The 12,913-nt window shown below is 29.7% G+C and overlaps 1 protein-coding gene across 1 annotated transcript in view; it reads left to right on the forward strand.

The window, feature by feature from the left end:
- The first annotated feature begins 2,234 nt into the window (after positions 1 to 2,234).
- Positions 2,235 to 12,913, forward strand: part of LOC143203160 (uncharacterized) — a 164,033-nt gene continuing 153,354 nt past the window's right edge. Inside the window, exons 1-3 of the mRNA XM_076415296.1 lie at positions 2,235 to 2,326; positions 2,378 to 2,488; positions 2,804 to 3,156. Of these exons, the coding sequence (XP_076271411.1) occupies positions 2,235 to 2,326; positions 2,378 to 2,488; positions 2,804 to 3,156 (556 nt within the window). The remainder of the gene's footprint in view (positions 2,327 to 2,377; positions 2,489 to 2,803; positions 3,157 to 12,913) is intronic.

Genomic DNA, 12,913 nt, shown 5'->3' on the forward strand with positions numbered 1-12,913 from the left:
GTTAAAGTTCCTCTTTGACTATCCAATATCAGAAATTACCGGAGGAGACTTCAACGCTCATTATTGTAGGATATACTCATTATTGCATGATGGCATACGGGATATGCCATCCCGCCGTCGAATAACAGGGTGTACCTCGTACACTGGTCTTCTCTATACTTCAAAATGCTAATCGTCTAATCGATGTGCAAGTAAGTCATCGCCGAGTTACCATCGGACCATGGCCTCGGAGACTACCGCAAATTAATGAATAAACAAATTAATGAATATAACTGACTAGAAGAGATATTAGGACATTCTCCTGGAGTCCAAACCAATTCCGAAGATCAATAGGCCTGATTAACTCGAACGTGCCGTGTAATAAAAACTATTATATTCGTTAGATGATCTGGTAGATTTAATAATTTGGAAAAGGATTTCGAACATTGAAAGACCAAACGCTACTATCTATCAGGATCGTGTAATTGTTAGTGTCCATAAGAGAGCAGAACGTACAAAAAATAAGTATAAAATACATACAGTTCAACAAAATTCAGAAAAATTTGAAGTCAAATATTACAACAAAATATACAATGTAAATATCAATTAAATCTGTGAGAATAGTCGTAAAACTTTGTATTGTAAAGTGTGTAAGATTTGTGTGTATAGGTATACCTGTAGCTGTGCAGAGTAAAGGTAAAGAATGATCTGTGCAAGCATGTGCATTTGGTATATATGAATGAAAAGATAATGGGCACTAATTCTTTTACAGATAATGCAGTTAGTGCTCGGGGAGATAGGACACTGATTAAATTGCAAGACAACGAATTAGAAGATCATACCAAAAATACACAGTGAGAAGCAGTAGGAGCAAATAAAGAAAATGACATTGACAACAGAATAGACAATGTATCTACAGATTAATTGAACTCAGTCAATCAAGAATCTGAAATCGAAATTGTTAATGACATAGAGGTGGTGCTTATAAATTATACAATTATAATAATTTAGTGCTTATTATTTATATAGTTTGTGTGTGTGTCTAAATGTGTATTGCTTAGATTACATTTTCTTTATTTATTTTATTTCATTTATTGCAATAAAATTTGTTAAATGATGTAATATTTCGACATTATTTAGATAAATAGGAGCAGATGCTCCGAGGAGTTATATAAACCGAAAGAAATAATAAATTACATAGCTTCAAGTCATATGTTATCAATTTATCCCAACCACTTTCAATTAAGTACACTTTATATTTACACTATGCTGAAAATTCATGATACTTCATTTAAACATTTAGCTTTTCTCTTCTTTTGAAATATCTGTAAAAGCAGAAAAATATAAGTATAATAACAAATAGACAGAAAAGGTATACAAATATGACCATATTTCATTCTTACCTTTATTAAAATCTTTAAATAAGTTCTGTTTGCATATTATTTAAGATAAAAATATATCCTTTGTTCCATAACAATCTACAAAATTAGTGCTGAAATATAATATTTTACTAATAATTCATACCGTATACATTTATTTTCGCATTATTTGCCTATGAACTAATTATATTACTTCAACAAAATGTAAATATAAAATTAACCTAAAAATGACTTCTAACCACAACTGTAGTAAACAATAAGACGCACATAGAAAAGGACGTGTAGTTGTGAAAACGCTCAGGCTAGACTAGAATAAGTACGAATATGCGGTTCCAGCTAATAGAAACTTGTATAGGCATGGATGTATATGTTTTTTGCTGTCGTCTCTACTCAAGATATTCTTCCACTCTTCGTCTCTCGGATAATATTTTCTCACCCTTCGTGGCTTTATTCTATCGCAGCTGACACAACCCCGTCGTGCTCTTATTCTGAATCGCCGTGCTCTTATCCGTTGAGCTATTAGCTCTGGGTTCGCGAGATCTACGGTGTGATAAGGACACTCGTGTCTCTTAACGGGGTTACCAGTCACGGGCATCCTTTTTAGAAGTATTATGTAGATATTAAGTAAGAAGTATCAGTGAGGATCAGTGGGGTTTAGTGAGTAGCACAGAGACAGCCATCGCACAACCTACGAGCTCAACTCGCCTTTCCTGTGGATTTCAATGACTAGCTAACCGTAACAGGAGTCCTGTTACCGGTTTCAGGCCAAAAAAATCTCCCCTCGGGTGAGTGTCACTAACTGGTGGACGCCCACTTCAGGCTAAATCTCCGCAGGAAATCCCGCCAAATGCTCCCCAAGATAACTTCTCTGATCTGATGGTTCAAATTCCCGATAACATTCTAAACTACAAAGTGCTAAATTCTGGCATAAATCAGAACAAACACACAGATTTCAATGGTGTTGACATGTAATGAATTTCCCACCTATTACAATAGCGAATTCGACTTTTAAATGGAAGACGAAGACATCAACAGAGGAGACAGGAGACTAACGTTATTCAAAACCAGAATGGTTGCGGCCAATTGTCAACGGGAATGAATTTTGTTAAAAAATATGCGTATAAGTATAAGTAAATATAAGCCCTGGAGGCATCAAGTGCAGCATAATGGTTGACGAGTAAATGTAACGGCCATCGTTTGCTAATGATTATAAAACAACAGTTTAAAACGTGTAAATATGTCAATGATTGTGTCGCCTCAAAGCCTAGAATGTCTTTGAATGAAAATGTCTTTTCTAGAAAACTGCACATTATCAATTTCGTTCTTATCTATCTTTTTATATAAAGTACATTTGGTGAAACTAATGTCAAATGTAAGCTAACTATTGCTGACAAAAACCGAAGAGAATAGTGGTTGTTGCAAGTTGTAGTTGATGTGTTCCGTAGTCGCAGCAGGACTGCAGCCGACACGACCGCCGAAGGTGTGCGACTGGCGATCGATCCTCTCTCACCGCTTGGCGCAACTTTGTCAGCCGCTGCTCGGCGACGACGGATCGCGCGCGGCTTGCTCTTCTGCCTCGATCGGTCAGTCAGTCGTATACGCGCGACCGTCTCGACATCAACCATGGTGCGGCCGCCCCAGCTACCCGTTTTCGGCGTCCTGATCGTCGCGTGTTCTTTGGCCGTCGTTCGCGCCATCCTTCCAGCCGGCGTAACCGATCAGCTGGCCACCAACCACTCGGTGAATCATTTCTTCTCGCTCTGGTCCACGCTGGATAACGATGCTCTGAAATTTACAGGTAACCCCGTCCGCGTTTCCTCCCGGCGAAATAAACCGAACGTTTTCCCACTAAAATCCACGCCGTTTTTATGTTCGACAATGAAACCGTCGTATGAATTGATCTTGATAACATAATGGGCATAATAAAAAGAAATTTGCTTTTGTTATCGGACGAATAGTTATACTGCAATACAGAACGGTCATTTTTAGATTGTCTCTTTAACGTTGCTTCCTTACAATTTAGGAAAGTTTCTGTTTCAAATATCAATAGAAATATATGCAACAATATCGATCAATCACCTATAAATTGTTCAACATTGTTATAATAAAATATCCTAATTATAACTCATTAAAGTAAAATAGACTTGAATTATAGTCACTATTTTTCAATATCAGGTTATTAAAAATGAATATCATGAGGAATATCAGGTAATTATAATTTGCTTAAGTCACCAAAGTCTATAAACAATACATTAAATTATTCTATAATTAACAATACACTCATCTATTTGAACATCATAATTATTACTATATACATTTAAATATATTTATATTTTTATATACATATTTGTGAGCTCCTTCAATTATTTACCTTTACTAGTGATCGCCCAATGGTCGAAATTTCACCACATTTATTTGTTTCTGTCATTCACCTCTTCGACCAAATAGAATAATTATAAAATAATATGTCACTAAAACTTATTTTGACAATATTTTCAGTACAATATCAATATATATATATATATATATATATATATATATATATATATATATATATATATATATATATATTAATTAAATATTAATATATGAATGCATTTTTAAATAAGAAAAATTAATTACTTTTTTCATAGTTTACAAAGTTATAATATAGGAAGGATATGTATAAGCATTAATGATGATCTATTAGCTTATTGATTGATGAACGACCAATAAAAGGTTAAAAGAGTTAAAGTGACTGCAAAGTCATTTCAATTTAATTAATATATTAGCTAAAATTCCTTGAATCAGAGCATACATGTATATTATTATTGTTAGCGAATATATGAGTAAACAAATTTTGAAAATATTTAACCTTAACACACACATATATATATATATATATATATATATATATATATATATATATATATATATATATATATATATATATATATATATATATATCGGAACAATAACGAACATAATTGGACACTTTATGTTTTACAATTTAAAGATGTTTATTAAGGAAATGTATTAACAATAATTAATTGACCTATTAACTTTTCAAAACGATAATGTAAGTAAATTAAAGAATAAAATGTCATATAGTTACATGTATTAATCGCTAAACACCGTAAAATTCAACTCCCTAACAAATAAAGAATTACAATTCTATGAATCTGTTTTGTAATTGTTAAAATTGTTTACAACATTAATTTTAACTCCTTATTGTTATTGTATATTACCTGCAATTTTCAATTTTTGCTGCAATATTGCTTTGTTACGAAATGCTTTATTAATAAAACCTGACATGGATTAAAAGTTAATACCAATAAAATTTACAGAAAAATCTCAATATATTTTACAATTACCTCGATATCTCCAGAACCATTCCATCAGATACTACCATTTTTTAAGCAAGAACAAGTTGTTTTGGCTATTCTGTGTTCACCAAAAAAAAATTCTGCCTGCGAAACTCTAAACACGTTGTAAACACACTATATTTGTTACTCTGGAATGTTGTTAATCTATGCTAAAATGAAATTTTCGCATATGTCCTGTTTTCTACAGTTGGATATACTTTCAGATAAAGCGGACACATCAATTTGTTTTCCCTAAGAGCTAAAATTCAATGTGTTACATAATCAGACTATTGTTAATCGTTTTTTATCCAAGTTTATCGTAACTCTTGGCACGTCGTCCAGGTCTAATGAAGAAAGGGTTTAAAATTATTTATTTATCTATTTTGTGTCCCCGATCTGATATTCCTGGTTGCTTGATTTAAGCGTATTTCGTTTTCTTGGAATTTACTTATTTGTAATGCTTATTATACACACATTTTAGGCCTATAAGTTATTTCTCCGTATAGGTTTTAATCGTGGGGGATAAAAATATTGCTAAGCCGATTAATATATACAAGATAGGAATTAAAAAATTAGCGCAAGAAATTCGAAGATTTTTATAACCAGTTCCAGTCAAATGTGAATATTATTATTCTAACGAAAATTAACTTCAGAACTACCTTCGCGGTATCATCTGACATCCATAAAATATTACCATATTAAGGTAAAGTTTTTACAAACACCTGGGTTTGTTACAAGTTATTATATATCTGATCATTATTATTGTATATTTAAAACATTATCGACAAGCACTTATAAATTGTACAATATCATAAAAATAAAGTTTCCTAATTATACCTCATTAAATTAATTTAAAAATAGATGGTGTTTACTTCCTAGGTATTCAGGATTTTCCGAAATCAAGTTATGTCTATATAATCATTATTGAAAATATCGAAAGCTGTCTTGAATTTATTTTAGAAACGATGTAAATTTCTCATTAGTAATAACAGGTAATTATAATGTGTTTATGTCACCTCAGTTTATACACAATACACGAAATACCTATGTAATTAATAATACTATTATATTCTTTAGTATAATCAAAACTACAAACAATATTAAAAAAGAAAACATGCGTATTTAAATATTTGTGAGCTCTTTATCACTTAATAATTATCTTTAGAGGAATTTACATTTCAAGAAGCACAAAAATTAAGACGATATTTATAAACAAATTCAATTACATCAAACTATTGTTATATGCGTTCATTACTCATTTTCATACTTATTTTTTTAAAAATTAACCCATCAAATTAAGTAAACAACAAACGATATTTACTTGGAAAATATTCAGTATTTTCAGAAATCAAGTTATGTTTAATTATTAGAAAGTATTAGAAATATGGGAAGCTGCTTCAAAATTATTTCAAGAAACTTTGTAAAATGCTTTTTAATAATATCATTATATCCTTATACCATTATATAACATAATTATTACTATATATAAATATATGTATATATATATATATATATATATATATATATATATATATATATATATATATATCATAGAAATAAAAATTCCTCAAGAAAATAGTATAGAGAAGTTATTTAAAAGACGTACGTTGTGAGATTTAAAAGTAGTTTCAATTATTTGAAACTACTTTTATATGCATTCTTTACTCTTTATAACTAGATTTCTTGTCAGAATATTATCATTATAACATCAAACAAAATTAGATTCGCGTTATTTCCTGACTTCCATACATATATTGTTAAGGTAAAGTTTCTCCACGCCAAAATACCTATGGTTTGTCACAACTTATCTGATCCTTATATTTGCTACAGAATATTTCAGTAATAATGCTGTGATTCTTCAGTATTAGTTAATTTTGTAAAAACGTCATAAAGACAATAGTTCCTCAAGTAGTAGCTCAAAAGGAACCCGTGATAAACAGTAAAAGTACAAATAAATAGTGTTCCAATTTAATATATTTCATTTATTTTACTCTTCATTAAGGAATCCCTTAAAATTAATACACAACTTAGTAGATATAATATTCAAATATATCTAATTGACTATAATTAACAGATCAATTGAAAAGTCCCCGGCCTACCATAGTAAGACGCATTTTTTTTTGGCAAAAATTGCTTCTTTATACGAAATAATTCCCTTCAAGGGTGATACACTGATTATAGCAACCCTCCAACTTTTCGACACTATTATTGTAGTACGATTTTTCCTTTGCTTCAAAATAGGCCTTAGTTTGGGCGATCACCTCTTCATTCAACGAACATTTCTTCCCAGCCAGCATTCTTTTGGAACCTGAGAACAGGAAATAGTCGCTGGGGAACAGATCAGGAGAATACCGTGAATGAGCACGCAATACGAAGCCCAATTCATGGATTTTTGCCAACGTTTTCACTGACTTGTGACACGGTGCAGCACTTTCTTTTTCTTCAAATGGGGCCACTCAGATTACTGTCGATTGGACGTCGGAGTGAAATGATGCAGTCATGTTTCATCCATTGTCACATATTGACGCTAATAATCGGGTTTATTACGCTTGATCATCTTCAAACATTAATTCGTTGCATCATCAACTCGTCGTTTTTTTTTTTGGTCAAAAGTGATCTCGCCCGGCACCCACTTTGCACATAGCTTTCTCATACCCAAATATTCGTGAACGAAATGATGTACAGGTTCGGTTGATATCTTTAGAGTGTCTGCTATTTTATTCAATTTCAATTTACGGTCATTTAAAATCATTTTGTGGATTTTTTAAATGTTTTTGTCGGTAACAACCTCTTTTGGCCGTCCACTGCGTTCACCGTCTTCGTTGCTCATTTCACCACGTCTAAACTTAGTATACCAATCCTTGATGGTTGATTTTCCTGGGGCAATATCCGAAAACCCGGCATCAAGCCAAGTTTTTGCTTCAACTGTATTTTTTTCCTTCAAAAAACAATATTTTATCAACACGCGAAATTAATTTTTCAAGAAATCATTTTTTTTTAATTTTAATAATTTCAAGCTAGAGCTAACTAAAAAAACATATGGATTTAATTCTAGTAGCGCCATCTATGTGTCAGGCCGGGGACTTTTAAATTGTTTTTTTACTTGGTAGAATATCTTCCTTATTGCTATACAATACCTATTCAAGAATTCATTCCGTGGGACCTGTCGGACTGTAAACAAATTATATTTTTCGGGTTTTTTCCATGAGTTTCCTGAAGATATAATATTAGTAATCACATAGTATTAGTTCTTAGCAACTTTATTATATAAAGTTGAAGATAATTTTGCTATAACCATATTTTCCTAATTTAGCTCCGTCGGACTTTCAAGAGAACTACTTCGCTAGCATCATTTTTCGCCGATTTAGTAAATATAAATTGTAAAGTAAGCTTTAAAGTCTACTACTAACGTAATAAAATCTTAAAAATCGAATTTAACAACTATTTTCTATACTGAAAATTGATATAAATCCCTTGTTACATCATGCATTGCTATACCCATCTAAGAAGAATTACTGGACGGGAAATGACAATAATTGGAGAAACAAATAGCCCGTTTACATTTCATTTCAAGATTATTATTATTTTCCAATGTATGGATTATAATAGATACATATTGAATAAATTAATCATGTGAAATTAATTTATTCCAGAAAATAGACTGAAAATTTTAAACTGATATTGCCCCATTCTAATATAAATGTTTTCGATTATATTAGTTAATTTTATGTAAGTTAAAATGTTAGAATCTTTAGAATTATATATGTAGAAAATGTCACAGGAAATTATGCCATATATATTAGAAAAGTAAATTTTTCGTAACTTTATACACTTTTTTATTGATATTTCAAATTAAAATGTATAGTGTCAAAATGTAGTACGTTAATGTTATTCTATATATTAAGGACTTTATTTAATTTTAAAAATGTGTCTATAACTAATTTTTTTTTTATTTTATAAAGATGTAATTAATAATAATAATGTTAATTATTTTGCTTAAGAGACAGAAGTGGCGGTTTGTTAAATGGTATAGTGATACTACTATCCAACAGTATTCAGATAAAAAGGAAAGTTTATTATATAAGCAGTTGTCAAACATTTGATGAAAACATATACGGGTGGTTAAAAAAGTTTTCAAAACATCTGTAACTGCTGAGAACCATAAAAATTAGTTGTGACAAGAACAGTGGTAGAAGGGTTAATACGTGACGACAATTTACTTAAATAATAACCTTCTTTTATTTCCGTAACCAGATTTTATATAAACAACTAAACGTCCTTCGATATTTCTTTCTCTTCGTCTTCCTCATATATTTATTATATATGCGAACAGAGCAAATTCACAAAGAAGCCTGGCATACAATGTATAATTAGTTGTACATTTCTGAAAATATATAAAGGATTTTATGATTCTTAGAGAGGAACAATTTTTTGTAATTCTTCTCTTTGACTGCATATTGTTATTTTACGTTTTATTATTACAACGACTTTGAATTCATTATTAGTAGCTTTCTCAATTAACTAAAGTTTTTAAAGGATTTCTAGGATTTCTTTAAGCCTTGAATCATTGACCGGAAGAAGTGGAGTTCCATGTAATCATTTCCGTATAGACGTCAACGCAATCTGACGATATGACCATACATTATTTTGTTGCGAAATCACTCTACAACAACAGTCATTAATATTTTACTAAACATATCACTTCCAGTTTATAACGATTTCTCCTATTGGTGGTTTTCATATATTAGGTGATCGCATACTTTAATATTTTTTTGACTTTAAGAGCTATTTATTGAAGAAAATTGGTAAATATATATAAATAAAAATATTTTCATCATTTTCTTTAATTTTTCCCATCTTTCTAGCAACATGGCCATATCGTGCCAACTTTGCATCTATTATTCACTATTGCTGATCTTTTTCACAACAATTCATCATTTAAATAGACATCTGCACGAATATTTTCACTGAGTTTTAACAGCTTGTAATACACCACTCTTGCTGATCCCACAATATGCACAGCAAGACTGTATGACCATGAATATTTGGTACTGATGTGGATGCCACTCCAGAACAAACTCATGAATTTTTACCCGCTTGAGATTTTTGCTTCTTGAAACGGTTTGACATTTAATTTTTGGTAACAACGGTTTCTCATTTTTTATTATTCTCGTGTATACATCTGTAAACATTTGATTCATCTATCTCAGCCGCCTGAAAGCTCTTTAATAAATTCAAGTATTGCCAATTCATTATCGTCGAGTTTTTATGGTCTTCCAAACTATTATTTTTCCTTCCCATCAATGTTAGCATTTACCACTATCGTTGAAACCAAAACCATTGGTATATGACCGAGCAATATCCCTATAACTTCATAAAAGAGTTAATGGGCTTTGGTAGCAAATTTTTGTTAATCAAATAACAAAACTGTCGAAAACATAATTTTAACCATTTCATGGTTAGAGTCTGTACACAATGAATAACTCAATAGAAATAAATATAAAACTATTATTATATATAGAGAAGTGCCAAAATCATCGAAATCACAGTTAGGTTAGGTTGTTAAAAATTATTAGTTGTAATTATAGGTTGTACCTTATTTATAATGGTAGTGCATTTTCACAAATAAATGTTGCTGATCAATATACTTAGCATCATTTTCGACCTTCCACTACAATTTTTGTCTTGGATACCAATTTCATTGTTCTTAAATTTTTCAAACTACCTGTCACGCTTGTTTCACTTAAATCAACATTAACATATATCTGTAGTGTTCTTCAAGTTGAAGAAGTATGAACAACATTATGAAATTATGTTTAAAATCAAACTACCAACACTGAACAATATAAATAGATATCATGTTAATATCCATAGTTAAATAAATATTTGACCTCTATGCATTAACAGTTAAAGGTATCATAATTTATTCAACGTAGGTCTCAACAGGCAATCGACGACTTTACGGGACTTTTCTTGTCGAAATGTAATTGAACACTTTAAGAATAATAAAATTTGGTTGGTTTTAGCTTATATTCAAAACGAACTTCAATAATCTATAGATTATAGCAGTCACTTTAATATCTATATTAACTAAATTCGTCAGGAATTTATTAAACATCATTAAAGTTCTCTATTAAAATGTATGCATTATTAAATATCATATTTAATATGATCTAATTTTAAAATAAAACAAATCGTATCAAATTTAATACATAGAATATTAACTAACCACTTATATATCAAAATAATAAGAATAAAACTAATGACATAAATTAACATTTTAATATTTATTAATATTTTTCTCTGTTTTATTTTTTTAAGGAGTAGAAAGTGTAAGTTTATATAATTCCTAAATCTTGTTTATAAACAATACCATTTAACTTTAATAGGAAACCGTTAGCCTTTTTTATGCAATAAATTGGAGAATGTTTGATTGAAACTGTTATTTCATTATTATTGTTTTGATTCAAACCAGTCATATTCTCTTGAAAAACTTATGAATTTCATTTCAAAATTTGTAACAGTTACAACAAAAAAAATTTAGTAATTTATGTCATTTTAAATAGCTGAAATATTGGAAGTGGAAATTCTAAGTAATTATATGGTTAGTATGAGGAAATGATATGGTTAGCGTTATTTGTAAAATATTAGTTAGAATGAATTATTATGATGCAATTGTTTGGTAGATATGTAAAATATATATTAAAGATAAGAAATCTTAGCTTTTCCCAGGAATTCATAACCACAATTAGGTAATATCCAAATTTACTAAACATTTGATTATTATAAGTGGTTAGTGATTTTAAAATATAAATAAATATAATAAATGTATCTGACTTAATTGGTTTAGTTTAGTGTTATGTCTTTTTATTAATGTTTAATTTTTAATTTTCTGGGATAGAGTAACATATTTTCAGGAATTGTTTTACTACCTAAATTACATTACATTTTTTTCTAGCAGTGTTTTCTGATTAATCTTCCTTGCCGAAACTAATATATAATCAATCATCTTATGAAGAACCAAATACGAGTATCTACAGCACAATGTTCGTACTGATTTATAATGATATATTTAATAATTATTGTTGTTCTTAAACCATATCTAAAGTCTAGTTTGGATTGGGTTATAAGCACATAAAATTTTGGAGCTCAGCTTTCAAATTTGCGGCTGCATATAGTTATCAACACAATAGTTTTGATATCAGAAAAATAAATATATTCTTCAGATGTGTCTAAAAGATAATTAAAATGCAATACTAAACATTTCCGCTGTTTATATTAACTTTATCTTATGTAGTATCCATTGTATTTAACAGAGTCGTAGTGGTATCATCATCATCATCAATCCGTAACTTGGAGAGAACACTTACCTCTTGATACATACGATGCTATTAATGTTACAACCCCGAATGCTCACCAAATATCACCACTTTTGATGGTCAGTCGCAATAATTCTGTTCTTGGGTAATGTCAGTTTCCTATATATTATTCATCTAAATATATATATCTTCTGGATTCATCCATCTGACAGACATGTCCAAACCAGAATGTGTTCTACTGTACACTAATAGTCATGTTTATTAATATCTACCACTAAATTATAATCGATATATTTTATCAAAAATTTTTTTATAAACTAATTTGTAACTTTGTGTTTCTCAAATAAAATAGACCATCTCTTGAAGCATCATTTTTCTCTTTAACAATTTAAAAAAGTTGTCATTATAAACCATCATCTTTCAGAAGTGATGATGAATATTGATAAATATTTGATCTCTATATTTGATTTCTCGTTCATCAAAATTTATATTTGTATACACTTTCTGATAAATCATAAATGTTACTAACAATTTTTAAAAAGCTGTATATTTAAATTATGACCTAAAAATACTAATTTACTTCCTAATGTCCTCACTGTGATTCTTTGAGTTTAGAAAAAAAAATTCAACAAAGCTAAATTAAGTGAATATAGTTGACGCGAAATGATAAGAGTTGATTTTTGATAAAAAAAAGTTCTGGAGAACCATTTTTACGCCAAAAAGGAAGGAAGGAAGGGACCTTGGAAATAATGTGACGAATTGATGCTATATATGGTTTTATGTTTTTCTTGTAATATGTTTATAAATAATATATACATTAGTCTAACAGCAGTTAGGAACACTATTCTTCAATATTATTTGTTAATGTAATATAACAAAAAGAATAAAATTT

Source organism: Rhynchophorus ferrugineus, unplaced genomic scaffold, assembly GCF_030347505.1.
Source record: "Rhynchophorus ferrugineus isolate W39M unplaced genomic scaffold, kcgeb_rfMv2 rfM9, whole genome shotgun sequence".
NCBI classification, from domain to species: domain Eukaryota; kingdom Metazoa; phylum Arthropoda; class Insecta; order Coleoptera; family Curculionidae; genus Rhynchophorus; species Rhynchophorus ferrugineus.